The sequence below is a fragment of the Melitaea cinxia genome, chromosome Z, assembly GCF_905220565.1.
Source record: "Melitaea cinxia chromosome Z, ilMelCinx1.1, whole genome shotgun sequence".
Lineage (NCBI taxonomy): Eukaryota > Metazoa > Arthropoda > Insecta > Lepidoptera > Nymphalidae > Melitaea > Melitaea cinxia.
This window is the reverse complement of record NC_059424.1, coordinates 9,480,693-9,501,534: the sequence shown is the minus strand read 5'-3', so window position 1 is coordinate 9,501,534 and position 20,842 is coordinate 9,480,693. Positions and strand designations below refer to the sequence as shown.

General features: G+C 36.5%; 1 protein-coding gene across 1 annotated transcript; it reads right to left on the bottom strand.

Annotated features, from left to right (window-relative positions):
- Positions 1-267: 267 nt before the first annotated feature.
- On the bottom strand, positions 268-16,059 carry LOC123668769 (probable ubiquitin carboxyl-terminal hydrolase creB). The gene is made up of 6 exons (XM_045602463.1): positions 15,905-16,059; positions 4,715-4,855; positions 3,656-3,723; positions 2,695-2,890; positions 927-1,130; positions 268-848 (listed from the first exon to the last, which is right to left on the bottom strand). Exons 1-6 carry the CDS (start codon positions 16,057-16,059, stop codon positions 437-439), a joined length of 1,176 nt encoding a protein of 391 aa, XP_045458419.1. The 3' UTR covers positions 268-436.
- Positions 16,060-20,842: the final 4,783 nt, after the last annotated feature.

Sequence of the window (20,842 nt, the reverse complement as noted above, 5' to 3'; positions counted from 1 at the left end):
AATATTTTATGTACGACATTTTGCAGGCAAGTCTGATATGATTGGTTTTGTAATTACCTATTAATTTCGATTAGATAACAGATCGATGTAGTTACCTATAGTATACTAGTTGTCAATATTGACTTATCTGTTCACATCTACTTATCAGGTACCCATGCACAGAAATAAGTAGGCAAGCCTACCTAGACATATTCTATGTATTAAAAACTATCAATTGAGATAAAACTCATTCGGTTATCACGAGAGAAGGTGATGAAAGAAAATTGATTAAAATCAATTAAATTATATTTGATAAAAAAAATATGTCTCATCAAGTTATCCGATCGGTGAAGGTCGATCTTCCACGTTTCTCTACTATAATTACTTATGTATTTAATTTTCACTCAGATTCTAAATCCAGCACCGAGAAATCGATGAATTTATCTGATCTTAACCGTCATGGGCGCGTTAGGCGTATTTTCCGCACGGTGTCGACGTAATGCTTGTTGTGCGCCATGACGAGCTCCTGAAGTTTAGGCGGTAATTCCTCAAGGGAAGGTGCCGTGCTTTCTTCTATATCCGTACGCCTGTAGAACAGAATATACGGCGTACTCGAACGGTTTAGACCAATCAGATGATTCTCATCTTCTAATGTGACCTCGTCGTCGTTGTACTTGTGCCACTGATCGTTATCTTTAGCCAGAGTGTAGTAGTGACCGGAGTCTAGCGTCGTACCTGCGTGGATCACGGCAGCGAACAAATTGTACGCGGAATGCACTGCCTGCGATCGTACCGTCGGCAAGGTCACCGAATGGTTGTGATAAACAGTATGCATCAATTTCGTCTGCACCTGTAGCTTCGAATCGAACCTGTTGATTTAGAAATATATTTGTTTAGTAGTTACGAAAAATGCAGGACTGAGAAGTTTTACCATATAACTAACTTACTTAAAATTCTTTAAAACCAGAATAAGATATTTAGGCGTAGTCTCGATAAGCACGCTTCGTTCGGCATCCTGTAGACCTCCACAGTCACGACATTCGTACTTGTTATCGCCTGAAAGACTTTCCTTGGAACAGTAATACTCCAGTAGACTCTGTACGCTGTGTTGCCAGCCTTCCGGTTTCTCGGGGAACGCTAGCTGGAGATCTCTGAAAGATAAAACAGAGTATTGTTTTGTAACAAACGCCTTCTCTTAATATTTTATCAAGTGTATCAATTACTTAAAACTTTTTTTAGGTTGTCTTTTTTTAATTTTTCTTAGAAGTGGATAGCAGTTTTATCGTTACAAATCACCAAGTTTCATTCGAACACATTAAGTAATTTTATATCAAGGGGTTGCAAGCAGAAAATTGTTTTTTTTTTTTTTCAATAAAAATATAAAATTAGTATAACCTATCTATATCAATATCCATAATTTGACGAATACTATTAGGACTAATGGTAGCCATTTGGTCACAAGTAAAGTCATAAAGCCTATAAAATCTGTGCCTCACTTCAAATATCATAGAGACCAATAACTCGTTTTGCGCAGGTTGAAGATTGGCGCTTAATCTCCATGCTGATTACTATATAGCGGAGCAGCCGTATGGCGCACGCGTAACGGCTGCCTTGCGCCCGGTCTGACGCATGTTCTCACCGGGCACGGCTGCTTTGGTGAACACTTGTGTAGGTCGGCCCAAAGGGAGCCGACGACTGGATGTCACGATTGTGGCGCGGCGGTGGACTCTGCCCAACACACCCTCGAGGTGTGCCCGAGATGGGCGGTGCTGCGTCGCGATCTGACGATAGTCCTCGGAGGGGACTTGTCACTGCCTAGCGTCATCACCGCGATGCTCGGCGACGACGAGTCCTGGAAGGCGATGGTCTCCTTCTGAGAGACAGTAACGTCCCAGAAGGAGAATTGAGGCCTCCGTCCGCAGCGAGGAACGGGGCTGCGTAGGAGGCGCTACTAAATGCGCTTCCAATAACGCCCCTGTGCCTGTGTCGGGTCGGGATGAGAACCCGGTCCTGCTAGACATGACGTCGTCGGGATTGTTCAGAGGTGAGCCGGACAATCCCCATGGAGGAGAAATCTGGTCTTTTCGCTTAGGCCAGCCTGTCGCACGAGGGATCCTGTTGCCTGCAGATCCGGGACCCTCCAATTAAAGCGGCTGAAGGCTCCCGCAGGGTTTTTGGTCGGTATTCCACCCCCAAGTTCTGAAGCCGACATACGGTCTAGGAATGCCTACCCGGGCAATCCCCGCCCGAGTGTGGGTGTAATATCCACAATTATTTGTGTATTATTTATATGTACACTTTATCGAAAAAAAAAAAATGTAAATATCATCTGTCTGCTATTAACTATAACACAAGCATTAAGTTGCTTATCTTAGGAACAGACGACTGTTTGTGTATATTAGACATATTTTTTATACTACTAAGTCGGTAAACAAGCTTACGGCCCTCCTGGTGGTAAGCGGATATCCAGAAGCATCGCAAGTGCGCTGCTGACATGGGCTGGGGCCGCAGATAACTGCGGCCCCAGGGGCTTTGGCTACCTTACAAGCCACAAGAATGCTTGAGAGCAGTGTTATTTAACGTGATCTTCTGTAAGGTTGAGGTACTTGCCTAGACGGGCTGCTCCAGATTTGAGCAGGATATATCCTGCTATGCTATATATTTAATTTCATTATCCTAATGTAATCAGTATGAAAAATAAATAAAGATGAATACCTAAAGACATCGCGTGAGAGAGACGACGCGTGGCACACTGTACACTCGACACGTGTGAGAAGAACGCCTCCGAACATGCTGTCGATGAAGGAGTCACGCCTGAGGAATGTCGCCTCGCTCAAACGGAAACGTTTCTTAAGCGGTATCATCACATCGGCATCGGAAGACAAGCGTTTCTGTCCACTAGAACTCGAACCTAAAAAAAACATTTATTTATTTTATAAGACACATAAAAGAAAGTATATAAAAATTACAAAGCTCAGTAAGAGTTTTACTGGACAGTTGAAATAACGACTGATCGATTGATTCAGACCGTAACATCCCACTCCATAGTCCTCGTGATCACACTGCTCCACTACGGGTTGGCGAACATATTCCATACATCAAGTAACAATCGCTATCGTGTCTATGATAACAATCAGGACCGATAGCTACACTTGCTCTCTGAGGTACGGCATCAAAAAAGTTGAGGATCAGTCGCACTAGTTTATAACAATGCATACCACATATAAACAAAAAAAAACTCTTTTGTTGGCTATTTTTAAAATAGGGACAAACGTAAAATTATTTTAAAGCGTTGTTTTTTTTATGTCACTAGGTCGGCAAACAAGCGTACGGCTCACCTGATGGTAAGCGATTACCGTAGCTTATAGACGCCTGCAACACCAGAAGCATCGCAAGCGCATTACCGACCCAATCCCCAATCCCCCCAGGAGCTCTGGTCACCTTACTCACCAACAGGAACACAATACTGCTTGAAAACAGTATTATTTTGCTGTTATCTTCTGTAAGGTTGAGGTACTACCCCAGTCGGGCTGCTCCATATTTTGAGCAGGAAATTTCTGGTGTGCCCTACATCAGTTGTTAAATTATGCCCCAAAAAAAATTATTTAAAAATTTCCGCTTTCATCTTTAAGGGAAAATAAAGTGTTTAAAGAGAGTTACAGTAAAGTTTATTTACCTGCAGCACTGCTACTAGGTCTCGGCGAAAGAGAGCGACGAGTTTGACTAGATTCCGCATTTTCATCACTGTAGTTACACAAAAATTCCATTAAGCCCAAAGATAAATATGTTTCGTGTTTGCAGTTTGTTCGAAATATAGCACAGAAGTTTACAAAAACATAGAAAACAAAAACAAGTTAACTACAAATACACAATAAATAGGAAAGAATTCGATGGAAATATCCCAAAACAAACAGAAATGGCAGGGTACATAGTACAAGAAAAGTTTTCTCTATCCCTACAAATAAATAAATTTGGTGTGTCTATTTGTAATGTTAAAATAACCGCTTTTTACTAAATGCATATGGATATACGGTACGTATACCAAAATAACATTTTTTTACAATTTTTGCCTGCCTGTCTCTTTGTTCCAGCTAATCTCTGAAACAGCTGAGCCGATTTTGACGGGACTTTCACTGGCGGATAGCTGATGTATTAATGAGTAATTTAGGGTACTTTTATTTTAGAAATTTATTCATCTTATAACTCTGAGAACTGAACAAAAACTTTTTGGTTACATTCCACGAGAACGAAGTCGCGAGCACAGCTAGTATTTAATATATTTACAGTAGGTATTGTTACTAACATTTGGTTTGTAAAAACCGCAAAATACGCAAAAAATAAAGCTTTATAGTTAAATCAATAAAATTATTTAAATGAATTAATATTTCAAATATTTGGTGTACCTGTACCATTTCAACGGACTTGCCTAAATATACCACCGACATTTTCACGCAAAATATACAGTGTGCCTAAGAAAGAGATTGACATATACTCGTGAAAAATTATATCTGGTCGTTTTTAAATTTAATATGATCTACATATTACAAAAAAACTAGAACATTTTTTTATAGTACTTGGGTGGCCACCACGCAGCCTGTATCACCTGAAGCATTACAAGCGCTCTGCCGACCCTACCATAACCAGGAGTTCCACCTTACTCACCACAGGAACACTACTTTAGAGCAGTATTATTCGGTCGTGATCTTCTGTATTTTGTATTGTTTAATACACTTACCTTACGTGTGGTGGAGAATTGGGCTGAACATGCGGATGTATCATGCGCAGGCGGCTGGCCCCGGTCAAAACGGCCGGTCGAGTGTAGTCAAAATTACGATCAGAACAATGCTCGTAGGACTGCAACAGCTCGAACAAATATCTGTAAGAGAATTAAGACTCACTAACCTAAGAAGACTCGCGAACCTAAATAAACGCGCCATAAACGACACTGGACAAAACATACGAATTTTAATAAGTTAGTTCTAATTAAAATATTGGAAAATGTCAGATTTTTGAATATCGTATTTATCGCCACGAATTTAATTATCTTTTTTTTTAATATATAGATACGCAAGTATCTGTAGACATTTTTCGAGTAGGCAGATTCTCTAATAAGGTTACGTATTATCTACTAGGGTTTTTATTGATACCACAATTATTACTTTTATATTTATTATACATACTAGCTGACCTGGCGAATTTCGTATCACCTTATTTTTTTCTGAAATATAATAATAACATAATATATCAAAATAAAATATAGCCTATCTCTCAAGTTGGATCGAACTGCACATGGTGTGCGAATTTTATTATAATCGGTTAAGTGGTTTAGGAGTCCATTGAGGACAAACATTGTGACACGAGATTTATATATATTAAGATAAGACATAAATAACGCCTTTGAACAATTGTACAAAGGCTGGTTTTATTTATAGACGTCATAGGTATCATACCGTGTATCGTTTTTACATAACTCAGTTTCATTCATTTTCCTTAAATACGTAGTTATTAATTTTAATGACAATAAACTGAGAAAAGTAATCACGGATAAGCTATTGGAGGTTCTTGCGTTGCAAGAATTATCTAGTTTAGAACGCACATGTAACTGTTACATTAAATAATAGAATGCGTTCTTCGATGATAGTTTCTGTTTATTTTCTTTTTAATATTTATATACTATTGGATATGAAACAACGATATAATATTTAACCATATAGATAGATGGATAGATAGATACTCTTTATTGTACACAACAACAATCAACACAATAATATATTACAACTTCAATTACATCGACGAGTAATACAACGTAGATTGACGAAAAAATAGTCAAGTAACTACGCGTTATCAAAGATTACTTAAATAGTAGTTATCAGATCTCAATAAAATTTATATGTGACCACATGATGAACATCAGCTTTCGATTAAATTAAAAATTATCAAAACCGGTACACCCAGTAAAAAGTTATTGCGGATTTTCGAGAGTTTCGCTCGATTTCTCTGGGATCCCATCATCAGATCCTGGTTTCCTGGATCCTGGATCCTTATCATGGTACCAAACTAGGGATATCCCCTTTCCAACGAAAAAAGAATTATCAAAATCGGTACATCCAATAGAAAGTTATGCGGTATAATACGACGTAGGTCGACGAAAAAAGCGTCAAGTAAAAACGCATTATTAGATATAACTCGAAAAGTAATTGTTAGATCTCAAATAAATTTAAATGGGACCAATTGACACACACCACCTTTCGATTAAAAAAAAATTGTCGAAATCAGTCTACCCGGTCAAAAGTTCTGATGTAACATACATAAAAAAAATACAGTCGAATTAAGAACCTCCTCCTTTTTTGGAAGTCGGTTAAAAAACAGTGTACAAAGGCGGTCTTATCGCTAGAGTTGCGATCTCTTCCAGACAACCTTTGGGCATATAGGACACTATAATTTAAGTCCAAATCGTTTAATGGTTACTTATGTAACTGTTGAAATTTTATATTATTATTATATATTATTTAAGATAATAAAAAATACGCTTACACGCACAGATTTTGTTGAGCATACCAAACATTTAGGAAATATATCGAATTTCTATGTAGTCAAATGTATAAAAAATCTTAAATACAGATTTAGACGACACCTAAATATTTTTAAATCACAATATTGACTTTTCTATTTTGACGCGATGTCCGGTGGTGGAATTCTGCTGTAGGTATTAGTCCGAACAACTCCTCAGAACACTCCCGATATCTCTACACAGCGCTAAAGAATCGAGCCGATCGGAGAGAATCTTGTCGCCGACGATTCGAGCCGCTCGGGGATTAACACGGTCAAATGAAAGGAGCTGATATTGGGGCGCCCCAGCCTACAGGTGAGAGCAGTATTCCATGTGGAGCCGGATCTGCGCCTTATAAAATTATAGGCGGTGGGAAGGCATGAAAAACTGCTTCGCCCTACTGAGCACACTAAGTTTCGTCGAGGCTAGTTTGGCTTTTCCCTCCAAATGACCACGAAATTGCACATTGCTCGATATGTCGACGCCAAATATTCCAATGCTGGCCGAGGCGGTTAGAGGAGTGCCTTCAAATTTGAGAGGAACGACGAAGGGTGATTTTTTAGCAGGAAACGCGCAAACTTGTATCTTATTGGGGTTAAACTGAATTAGATTAAGTCGCCCCCATTGCGAGACTTTGGCTAAAAGAGACTCTATTTCAGACAAGTTTGTTCCGACACTCATCGACTTGTTCCCGAGAAATATTAGGACGGCCTGTGTATAAGGCGTCCCCGGTGCTGTCGTCCGCATAACAATGAATGCCACTAGTTTGCAACAGGATATTGATATGCAGAAGGAACAAGGTAGCCTAAGGTATAGTACACAGCCTTGGGGAACGCCAGCATTGATAGACTTGAGGTCCGATCGTGCACCGTCAACGACCACCTCTGTGTTCCTGTCTGCCAAAAAACTAGTGATTCATTTACACAATTTCTCGGGAAGCCCATGGTATGGATGGTAGTTTTGTTAGATGTGCCCTATGATACACCCGATCAAAGGCCTTCGCTATGTCCAAACTAACCGCCAGCGCTTCTCCCTTGCTCGCAACTGCCTCCGCCCATCGCTGAGTTAAGAATATTAGAAAATCACCAGCCGAGTGACCCCGTTGAAAGCCATATTGGTGATCGCTAATCAGCTGGTGCTCCTCTAAATACCGCCCGAGCTGGCAGTTGATTGTGGATTCCATAATCTTTTAGAACAGGGTAGTTATAGCAATTGGTCTATAATTGGACGGATCTAAGCGGTCCCCTTTCTTAGGGATCGGGTGCACCAAAGCTATCTTCCACGAGCATGAGACGACGCCTAATGAATAAGAGTGTCGGAAAAGACGCGTAAGGACGAGTACCAACTCAGGAGCACAAGTTCGTAGCACTAACGGAGGGATGCCATCGGGCCCACTCGATTTATTGACGTCCAACGAAAAGAGGGCTTTGCGCACGGAGCTCTATCGGAAACTTATTTCCGGCATTATTGTATCACACCGGGGGATCGTCGGTGGTATTTTACCCCTATCATCCAAAGTTGAGTTGGAAGCAAAAAGAGAACCTAAAAGATCGGCCTTCTCGTTCGCGGTGTGGGCCAACGAGTCGTCCCTCATGTGCAATGATGGTAGGGTTGGCTTACAAAAATTCTCTTGGACAGCTTTGTCGAGTGACCAGAATGCACGAGTTCCCGAAGGAAGTCGAACCAATCTCCCGCCAATTCTGCTCACGTACTCCGCTTTTGCCTCAGCAATAAATCTTTTGAAGGACCTAGAGACAGAGTTATACTCCTTTTTTAATGCGCTGGTTTTTACATCCTGGAACATCGATACCTTAGACCAAGCTCGGTAGTTTTCCCGCTTATAGCGTGCAGCTATTTTGCAGGGTCGCCCAAACCAGGGCTGGGATTTGCAGCCTATAGGCACCGCAGAGCACGGAATGAAAAGTTCCATGGCTTGCAGCACCACTTCGGCGACAGAATCAGCAACGGCGTCTGAATGCATGCCGCGAGAAGCAGATTCGCCCTCATGGGTAGAATGTGAAGAAGGATCGCATTCCATCCCAATCAGCTGACCTATAGTGCCAAACGCGTCGGCTGCCCGCAAAACGAGGCCATGATGGGCTAGTAACTGGCACAGCACTCCGGACTAGACAGTGGTCCGACGAGCCAAGTGGAACGTCCACGGAAACAACATAACTGTCCGGATGAGAGGTCAGCAGAAGGTCCAACAGGGAAGGCGTATGATCTTTTTTGTTTTGTTGTAGGCTCGGTTTTCCGCATTTAGACACAAAGGTGGTCCGTTAGGCGTGAAAAGAGGGCTGACTAGTTCAGCCAGCCCAGCTCCTTCCAGAAGCTCAGTAGCCTCCTGGGGCGTTCACAGGCTTTTCGGAGCGTCCTTATTTCCTCAAGGATGGTGCGGCCACTCCCTCGCATTCCAGGATTACGTAGGCGGCTGTTTCTTCAGCAGCCAGACAGCCCCTACAAAGAGAGCTGTCTGTTGCATTCATAATGAATAGTTGGTGATTAAGTGCCATGAGGCCGGTAATCGTGCCAACAACTATTCTGATGTCCAGGCGGTTAAGACTGAGCAGTCGGCACGCTAGGTGCGGTGATACTTCCGTGAGTATCAATTTGGACTGTCTACAGCCGTTTTGGTTTGCCCAAAGGGCATTGTGATTTGCACGTGTACGTTGCCTTACCTACGAGCGCAGTTGTCCAAATGGTAGCGGCATTAGTTGGGCCGGCAACCTTTGTATTGGACCCCTGTCTTGCAAGCTCGTCGGCAGCATCGTTTCCGTGTGATCCATTATGTCCTTTTATCCACTGGAGGATTACCTCATTATGTGAGGCTAATACTTCCAGAGTTTGATGACATTCGTATACAAGACTAGAGTTGGTCGAATTGCTCCCAAGTGCTTTAAATACAGCCATGCTGTCCGACAGAATACGGATGTTGCAATCCCTAATGCCTTTTGACAGGACGGCGGTGGTTGCATGGATTATCGCAACACACTCACATTGAAAGATAAAGCTGGGTTGGCCCAGCGTTAGTGATAAATTGATATTAAGGTTTTCTGAGTACACTCCGGCACCGGTGCCAGACCCCATTTTGGAGCCATCCGTGTAAATGCGGACCTTACGTACTGGTCTCTTTCAGCCTCAAATGGTTGTATATGGTACTTCCTTTCGAAAATATGTTGTTTGAGAATCCTATTACATGGAGCAGCAAGTAGTGGCTCATAGCTCACAAGGCTGCTCCAAAGTTTGTTGTGTGGACCCTCCTGGTTGCACCACAAGCCCAAGTGTTTCAGCCTGATAGCTGACATGGCCGCCTCCTGTTGTATAAACAGATCAAGCGGTGCCAGGTCAAGAATAACCTCAAGAGCTGCCGTGGGGGCGGTACGCATGCAGCCAGTGATTGCAGAGATAGGCGTTGGTGATTCTATTAATTGTGTCAGATTATGATGAGCCAAATTCGTTAACAGATCTTCCCGCATGATCTTTTCACCCAACTTAAGTCCAATTGGTTTTTTTACTAGGGGGCAAACAAAGAAAAGGTTTACTCAAAATCGTTTGGAAATGTAGCCTAGCTGCGCCAAAAAATCTTGGAAGCCGCTGAAGACGTCAAATCTAAAGTACACCCGTCTTATTAAGCGGTCATTTTTAAGAATATACAGAACTTGCATTGCCGCTAAAGGCAAAAAATTTGAACATTTGCTGTCTTTTTACTCAAACATTTGAATTTAATTTAAAACCCATTCCAAGAAAATAAAAACCTTGGCACACGTTCTCTAAAAACTCGTTTTCTAAGTCGGAAATAGTCTAGCAAGTAGATATTATACCATTATGGATTCCATACTAAATGCGCCATCTTTTGAATTGACTTTCCATAATAGCGTAGTACATTTTTTTAGTACACTCAAAGTTGGCTTACGTAATAATTTGAGTGCATGATTAAACAAAAGTTATACTTTATTTAAAATGGACTCGGTTGTGATTAAATTTTAGTTCGTAATTTACGAAAGATATATTCAGGATTACAATAAATAATTGTGTTTGCTCGCAAACGAAAAAAAAAAAAAAACGACTTCAATTACATCGACAAGTAATACAACGTAGATCGACGAAAAAATAATCATGTAACTACGCGTTATCAAAGATTACTCAAAAAGTAGTTATCAGATCTCGATAAAATTTATATGTAACCACATGATAAACATCAGCTTTTGATTAAATTAAAAATTATCAAAATCGGTACACTCAGTAAAAAGTTATTGTGGATTTTCGAGAGTTTTCCTCGATTTCTCTGAGATTCCATCATCAGATCCTGGTTTCCTTATCATGGTACAAAACTAGGGATATCCCCTTTCCAACAAAATAAGAATTATCAAAATCGGTACATCCAGTAAAAAGTTATGCGGTATAATAAAACGTAGGTCGACGAAAAAAGCGTCAAGTAAAAACGCATTATTAGATATAACTCGAAAAGTAGTTGTTAGATCTCAAATAAATTTAAATGGGACCAATTGGCACACACCACCTTTCGATTTAAACAAAATTTGTCGAAATCGGTCTACCCGGTCAAAAGTTCTGATGTAACATACATAAAAAAAAAAAAGTCGAATTGAGAACCTCCTCCTTTTTTGGAAGTCGGTTAAGAAGTAAAACTAATGACGTAAAGTATTATAGTCGCTGTTCTATAGGACTAAGATTTTTTAAAAATATTTTTCTGGTAACTGTCACCACTTTCTCTGGCTACACGTTTTCGGCTTGACGTTGATTTTTTGGACATTCTGTATATGTATATATTAGAATTAAAGGTTTACATTTAGTCAGAATTTTAGAAACAAAAAACCATTTTTCGTTTTCGACGTATTCTCAAAGTATGACATTTCAAACATGTTCTCTGAAAATTTTATGTGGATCCTTCAAAATTAAGCGAGCTACAGCCATTTTTATTGTTCCTGGGTCTGTAGGCGCACGGAAAGGATTCTGTGCGTTGCGATCTAGTATTCGTGAAACAAGATCATCGAGAAGACAGTTATAAGAAAAATAGGGCTAGAGAAACACAGGTAGCAATAACTCGTTAATTTGACAATAAAAAAATTGAGTAAAATACCATTTAAGAAACTTCATGAAGTAGACTTGGTTTTTAAACTATGGACCACCTAGGTCCCCCTACGTTTTTTTTTATACCACAGGTGCTCAAACTTTATCATAAAAAATTCGAATACACTATTTTTCATTTTTAAGTGTTAAAAAAAGAAACAGTTGTGGCTAGAAATATTTTGTAATGCGCGTTAGCAAGGCCGATTATCCACGGTTATTTCTAGAGAAAATCAATTCGTTATTATTGAATTTGCAACCGCAGTGCCCAAAAGTTTGAACAAAGGTATCGAATTACGTCCTTTTTTTTAAATAAATCCTAGACCGTTGCAGATAGATTTATTTTTAATTTTTTTTGAGTTGGCACTCCACAAGCACCTGCGAGGTTATCCATTAATTACCGGACGTCCTCCTGTATATCAAGGAAACTGGAATGATTTTTCGACCGAAATCTAGACTCACTTTCGATCGCCAACCATTTTTTTAAAAATTGATAATTTTTCAAATCCTTCGATCAAAGATTAGATGGTTCAAGACAAAAACTTAATTCATTTGGTTTATTGATTTCACATGATCGGCGGAAAAGTTATTTTACTGTAACCGCTCAAACAGAATTTAATCACTAAATGTTTTTGTTTTTCTTAGCCTCTCAGTCTCAAAATTTTATTATTTTTCTATTCTCGTGGTTAGTAGTAATAAGTCAAAAAATTAATAAGCATCATATGCACGGCTACCGTCACGAATTGTCCATGTCCATTTTTTAATGCAACAGCACTGGTTACAAGGGATATATTATTCTGAAGAAGATATTCTAATAAGAGAAGTAATCTTAACTCTAAGTTTTGCGAGATGTAAACTGCTGATAAATTTTAAATACACATGTTATTAAATTGGCGTCCTTTCGTTTAGAGCCATATATAAACACCTGAACATATACCACAAATTATACGTGAAAAAAAAATAAGCAATAATAAGTACAGCTCTTTAGTACGAGTTACTTTGGTTCTCGAGTTATGCACTTTGCAAAACATTTCGCGATTCCTTTTTTAGTTATAAATATTAGGTGTTTATAAGAATTGCCTTCAATGTTAACATTGTTTAAAAACCAAATATGAAAAATAAAGATCATCCGAATATAGCCGAAATAAGATAACACCTGCCCGAGTTACAACTACTTCTAGCTTACCGTAGGTTGCTGGTTGAGTCACCTTTGAAACTTATTTATTAAAAGAAATATAAGAACATTCTATATGAGAAAAAGTTAATCTGATATAAAAGTCGATTTAGATCATCTGCCGATTGAATGAATGGAAACCACATTCTCTGGTTATAATTTACATGAAACACGCATTACGTCAAAAGATTGACAGGAAAGTTACAACTTTTATATAAAATTATCTCTGAAACTCGGTTATCCACTAACTCAAAATCGAGTAAGTTGGTGGGTTAAGTTCAAAAACAACTTCATGTCTTCATGTAAACTTATGTTGACTTATAAGTAGAGAAATAGGTTTTAATTTATCAGCAATAAAATAGATTACGTCAAAGAAATTAATAACATCTTAACCGCAATCGTAAGATGTCCACAAATATACGTTGAAAATTAATCAGAGTATTCCGAAACATGAGTATTGTAATCTATAGATGAAGATTCGTACTGGTTACTATATTAAAAATAGCACCATTCACATAGAACATGCGTCACAAACAGTCTAGGCTTTGAAATCAATATAAGGGATGATATCCCAATTCTATTCATAAGCCCGACAGCGGCTGAAAGCTTCAATTAGCAGGATCCGATATTTTAATGGAAACAAAAAAGAATGTTACAAGATTTCCGTTTCAGCTAACACAAAATTATATTTATTTATTTTTTTTTTTTAGTTTTTATATCGAATAAAATATATGCACTATTTGATTTGAGCCCGTTTCACTGAACGTCAAACTCTTTTGCTATGGATTCTGAGTTTATTTACTATAAATTTAGTTTCCCATGTTCATCTTCCCATATCTCTTAAACTATGTATCCAAAAAAATACTAAAAAAGGCAAAGTTTATCTTCGTACAGCAAGGTTGACGAATCGTTTTCCATATTGTAATTAATTACCACGAAATGCACATTCTGGCTTAACTACCAAAGATAGTAATAGTTGTGGACTTTTTTGAAGTAAAACTTCTTTATGCACGCTTGACTTGAGGGTTTAACTGGTTAATACGTGACGAGAGCGTTACGAATAGTGTGATCGAGCGAGGCGATCGGAACAAGAGAGAGGTGCGAGCACACATTTTTTCTCTCTTTCTCTCATAGCCAGTTTTCGTATATCTGAGACAGTGCATGCAGGCCTATTGCTAAAGAAGTTTTATTTCAATCGTGTGACCTCAAGCACACTCGTTTTTATTCAGATCTACGAAACACTTAAAATTAAGTCAACGTAGCTGGATAAATCGTTATAGGAGTAGATAATTTTTCTTGAAAATTAGAAAAATACATTCGTGTATTTTTCTAACTAAAAACTTATTGCCACGGAAATAAAATACAAATTACATACACTTCGGAACAATATAAATATCTACTGGTAAGAGACTTATCTAATAATTAAGATGTTAACTTATGACTCTGTTACTCACTTACTAATCACTGGAACTACTTAACATCAGTTAAGTAGTTCCAACACCTACTAACCAAAATCAAATTCACAAATCACTTCATCATATTAAAGATAGCTATAGATTGTTCGTCAAGATGTTTGAATTGTAAGTTTAAAAATCTGTAGGTACAATAAATGATAAAATACCCTTTAAAATGTTTAAACAAGTAAATAAATGTATGCCTTTTAAAGCAGATTCAATAATCAAAATTAATTTGAACTTTTACGAAACCAACACATCCTTATCCACAATGTAAATAATTCTTTGTAGCATAATATGCTTTATCATCTTCCTTCAGTAGGAGAGATTTCTGTGTCTCAGATTTTGAAACACGCAATATGAAGTCAAACGCCCAGCCCACAAACAGGTGTACGATTTATTTAAATTATTATTAAAAAAATAAACAACGTTTAATCCTTATTTGATGACATGAAATTTTATTTCATCTTCCCACACAATTTACCAATTATTTAGTTATAATGATATGATAAATATAATATCATAACATTCAAATTATGACTACGTTTTTTCTAAGACTTGTTAGGAGTATTTTTAAGAAAATGTTTTGAATATTTTTTTTCTGTCTTATCGTCACTCACTTTCATCAGGCACTTTTTTTTGGAGAATTTTTTTCTTCGCTAATTTCTGAATTATTTTAGCTACAGAAATTTTACTTCAATCTTTTGTAAAGTATAACTCAGTAAGTACTTATGTTTGCTTTATCAGTCCCAAGTTATGTTGAAGATTGTGATTTGTGATATACTTCGTCAAACTCAAAAAGAATGAATACAATGACAATACAACAATACAATTGTTAGAATTCGGCAGCGTGCATCGGTTTAGACGCGATATATTTATATTTTAGTAACTAATATAAGGAAGTTAAAAAAAAATTCGACACTCAGTTTTCTTTCTGTCTGAATGCCTGTTAATCTTTTCGACGCGTGAATATGCGTCATACAATAAATAGGCCACGTGAAAACCATTGACTTTCAAAATTGATGTCGCAAATACTTTACGTCAACCGCGAGAAGCTCAATGAGCCGTCGAATAATTTAAATTTCATAATCTTCAGCGTAATTTTATTTTTTATCAAAACATTTTATTGTGTACCTACATAAAAAATTGAAAAATATATTTATTAAAATGGTGAAACTCATTGTTGTGGCGTTACAAAGGGAAATAGGGATTCATTTCTATTAATATTTACATGTAGATTATTCTGCCCGGCAGTAAGTTATATTCGGAATGGTAACAAGCTAATATCATCCTATGATCATAACTTAATAAGATCAGTGCCAAGTCAATATGAATATTACACAGGTTCTACACGATACTCCTGAGCTGGTTACTCCACTTTTAAATGTTACCGTGTGGTTACATGCCGTCATACAGTACACCAGAGATTCCCAAAGCAATCCTATGTTGTGTAGTAATATGACTACGGGGGACTAAGATGTCAGTTCATTTTGGATGAAGTGATAGCTTGCTCAAATAGTTTGGGAATTACTTTTGAAGCTTTGAGATGTGATATTATGCTATTTTTTCAAATAAGATTCGTAGAAACTAACGCTTCAAAACAAACCAATAAAACATTGCTACATAAATAAATCACACGTAGAAAATATTATAATCACTTACCCCAAAAACTCCGAGCTATCGTGTTGATTGTCCCTGGTGAAGAACGGCGGTTTTACGACGCTGAAGAAGTCAGTTGGATCCAGCTTGGTCGATATTGAGTGCATCATCTCAGCGAAGAGAACGCTCATTTTCGCCCAGTACGGCACCGCGGTCATTTTCATAACGACATGAGTACTGAACCTGATCAGACAATGTATTAAAATTGAGTTAGAACTGCCCTACGAGACCTTGAATTGTACATATTATCTTACTAATATTACAAATTTGAAAGTTTATTAGGACGGATGGATGTTCTTTTTGTTACTTAAACGCTTTCGCGCAAAATCTATTCAACTTATAGTAATGAAAAAAGGGACAAACAGCTGGAGATCCAGAAAAACACAGTCTAATTCTTATCACAACATTCGCACTTCATTAGGCGTTTTGAATATTCACAGCTTTTTGTATTATAATATAAATACGCAAATAAAACTAAACTGTATTAATTACTGTTCTAACTTCAATCTCTATTTCAGGAGGGATATTCAAAACTTATCATGTCCATTTTCCATCTGTCTCAGCAACATTTGAAATTATTTTTTAATTTAAAATTAGTTTGTAATGAGCACTTTTTAAAACACAAGCGTTAAATTATGTTTACAATTTGGTGACAGCCACTTTTGGAATACCTTCCGATATAAAAACAATTAACATTTGGGGCCAATCAGCCGCCTCCCCCTCAACTATCAGCTGGTTAGTACTCATAACAATTTAATGTTAGATTTTAGCAGGGCATATAATAGAACTTTTAAAGCAACATTTTATATTTTAAAATCTATCTAAAGTAAAAGTATATTTTTTTGATTGATTGGTTGATCTGGTCTGTAACATCCCACAGCTGGGCATAGATTTTTTTCATTAACATTTTTGAATAAGTCTATTTTAAAGAAATTGCTGAAATAATTGTTGTAATTTTTAAGCAGTAAATAAAAACAAACGTGAACTAAAAATAAATAATCATCACGAAAAATATCATATCGCAAATGCAAAGCGGTGAAATTGTCGTAAAGAGAGTAGGTATTTTTATATAATGTAACTTAATTACCAATTTGTTCTAATTTACCATCATTCTTGACATATTAAGACGCATGCAATTTTCATATATCCAATACGTACATAATTAAAATGTAACGGGTCGCTGTCTGTACATTTAAAATATATGAGAAAAATATTACTGGGACCTTAATCAAGGCAAATAGCACCCAAAACAATGATTGTCAGAATGTTTGTGTTTGTCTGTGCGTTTGTGCACGCTAATCTCAGAAACGGCTTATCTGATATAGATGTAATTTTTACTAATATATTGTTGCAAGCTTAGCTTAACATTTAGTGTTTGTTTCATGTTAATGGCTTCATAAATAAAAAAATTATGCCAAATCAAAGAATCGCATTGAACATGTAAAATTACTATTCCACGCGGACGAAGTCGCGAGAACATCCAGTCACTATTATATTTATTATATATTATATACCGTGCCTCGGAGAGCACGTTAAGCCGTCGGTCCCGGTTGTTATCATGTACATCTGATAGCGATCGTTACCCATAGTAGGGAATATATCCGCCAACCCGCATTGGAGCAGCGTGGTGGATTAAGCTCTGATCCTTCTCCTACATGGGGAAAGAGGCCTATGCCCAGTAGTGGGATATTACAGGCTGAAGCGATATTTTATATTTATATAATGTATATAATATCATTGGGCATCATATCAGACATCAAATCTGAGACAAATAATATATTCATATGCCTTGTAGAGAAGCGTCGTGATTGATCAACCATTGTTGTGACACATCTTATATATATATAAATGAATGTTTGTCTGTATGTCCTTTTATAGAATCATAGATCATGTCGTGGTCTTCAGCAAAGTGCTGTGCATGAGCCCACAAAGGTTTCTGAATTGGTACGACCAAAAAATTAATTTTAAGAAAAGCGTAGCAACGCGCGCAGTGTACAGCTAGTTGTATATTAAAAACAAACAGAATCGCAACAACAAAAAAGACCTATACATCTCGAGAACTGAAACCACACACACTATTTTTGATCAAGCGTAGGACAAAGCAGCATTTACTTTTGCATATAAATCGAAATATGTTTTAACATATATATATATAATACATATACTTAAAAAATTCATATTACACCTAGTGAGACTAGGGCTGGGAATCGGACTCACATTTCCTAAAGCAGAAAGCAGGGTCAATTCCAACTAAACAATTTGAAACAAAAATATGAAACATCATATAATCATGTAATAAAAAATCATAAATCATATCACAGGAAGCGATTATGCCTATAAACATCACAATTGAATTAGGATTTCCTTACATTCAGTTTATACTACTATCATGACAAGCGACAATTTCCTAACGAAAAACATCATAAAATTTCGATATAAAACTCAAAATATGAGATCTATAAAGTATTGCTGATTGAACAATCCTAACATCTAGACATCATGCAGAGCACTCAGTAGATTAAAAAAAATGTTGAAAACAATACATACAACTACTCGCAAAGCAACATGCAGTATGCGTAATTTAAATCTAACACACAATTAATAAAAAAATAACAAATCAAGGAACAGATAAGCTTAAATATTCATAACTTAAAACAAAAAATAATATAATAATAAGAAATCAAAAAAACAGATAGCTTAAATAAAACAATAATAATTCTTCTCCTATTGTAATAAAATTTTATAACAAATGCTTTAATACAACGCAACACTTAAAATGACGAATCGCAGAGCTACTTTAGGTACAGTTGTTAAGGGATGAAAACAGATTTTTATTGAAAATACAATTGAAAAATATGAGCAATAACAAACAAAGTACTAATGTGGAGGCTATTATTGATTCACTAATGAGAGAACAGTGCAGTAAGTCTACAATTTCTACTTGCACGCTACAGCGGTTGATCGATAAAGGTCACTTAAGATATTTATTATCAAGAGAGAACGACGATGTCGACATGTAATTTAAATAACAAAATTACACAAATTAATTTTTAAAAGATTCGCTTGCGTTAGGAAAGTTTTACAGACACTATAATTCATAAACTCATGCGCAGCTTATGTCTTTACTAAAATGTTTCCATGGAAGAAAAAATGGAATACACTTGATTTATCTACTCCCATGTTTTAATTCCTCTATAAAAGATTCTGAAACAGCTTATTGTCAACAATTAAAACACCTCATGTCCTAATAATAACCATTATATCATCCAAACGGATGATATAATGTTGTTATATAATTACACTCCTTTGTTTTTTTATCAAAAAAATAAAACAAAAGCTCTCTCGGCTTCGCCTTGTGTTTAAACCCACATTCGTGTTTTAATACCCCCTTATTATACAACATTTGCATAAATAACTGTTAAAGTACGAGTATATTGAACTAATACAAATGAGTAAATAAAATGACAAAACATGCACATTTTTATCAGTTTCCATGACGTCTGTATGTATTTATTTCCGCATTTCGTAGACACGAAAACTGAAAAAATGTACATTTGCAGCTGAAATATGCTCTAAAAATGAATAACATTACTATCGTTTAGTAAATTCTACGAGAGTTCTAAAATTTTTAAAACGAGAATTAATTCATTAATTTAACAAATATACTCGTCATATAACCTATTCGTTACTATTTAATTAAACATTATTTTAAATATATAGTATAATTTCTGTTTCGAAACTATAGGGTCGGTAAAATATAACTACGTATGTGGGTAAATATCGCAAAAGTATGTGTTTTATTCAATTAGAATCATCTAACAATAAATTCGGCGGAAATCGGAGTGTCGGTCGTGTATTATATTTATACTACAGAAATCAATAATTTATTTACTTCTACAGTACTGTTACATACTTAACATAATCAGTACACGATGTAACGGTATATTGATATAAACGCGGACTCGAAGCGTTGACAGAGCTCCACAGTATATTGGTTGACGGAGCTACACAGTATATTGGTGAGGGAATAAGTGCGTATTATTTCACTCGACCTCCGGAATTAGTTTATTACGATATACTACGACTAAGTTTTTTTCATATATCATAGTATTCAGATCACTTTACTAAAATCTATCTTATTAGCATTAGGATCTTACGGTCCGATATAAAATTATTTTTAATTTTTCCATAAAACAGCTTGTCACGATGCATGGAAGGAAACACGTAGTTCCTGTATTATTCAAAATAAATGTAATAAATCCTTTAGCTAGAAACTAAACAAATTTTGATTATTCCATATTTACAATCCAAAGATAACTAGAATATAACACTTGAAAACTCTTTGAAAAAATTATAAAGTCATAAAATAATATATAATATAAATAATAAAACTATTTCATAAAAGCCTTATCTTACTTTCCTGTAGGTATGTAGGTAACAGCTAAATAATTGACAATTAGTCTATCCCCGAGAAAAGTAAAAGGATTAAGTAAGAAAAGCAACGGATGAACGTGTGATTAAATTTCAAGCAAGGTTTTCATAGATTTATTCGGTACATCCGCCGCGATCTTAGACTAGACAGGATATTAAAACGGCTTCGCGGAAAAGAATTTCGTCGTAAAGTAGATTCAAGTATAAAATGAAATAACTACACAAAATACTATTAAACTGCTCTCGCTACTTTATAGGGAAATAATTTAGTAGCGAGGTATAAGAGTTTCTGCGGTTAAATGTTTTTGACACGTCTTTGATAATGTAGATAGTGCTGCTAGCTTAAGTTTAAATTACTTTATAAAATAACCTGAAAGCCGATGTACCTTGATCTATGTAGTTAATATCTGTACAAAATAGTTGATTACTTGTGTATTTCGCTCTATTTTATTAGTTATAGTTAATCTATTTATTTTTACAATTCAAAACCTATGTTGTTCGTTATTTTTC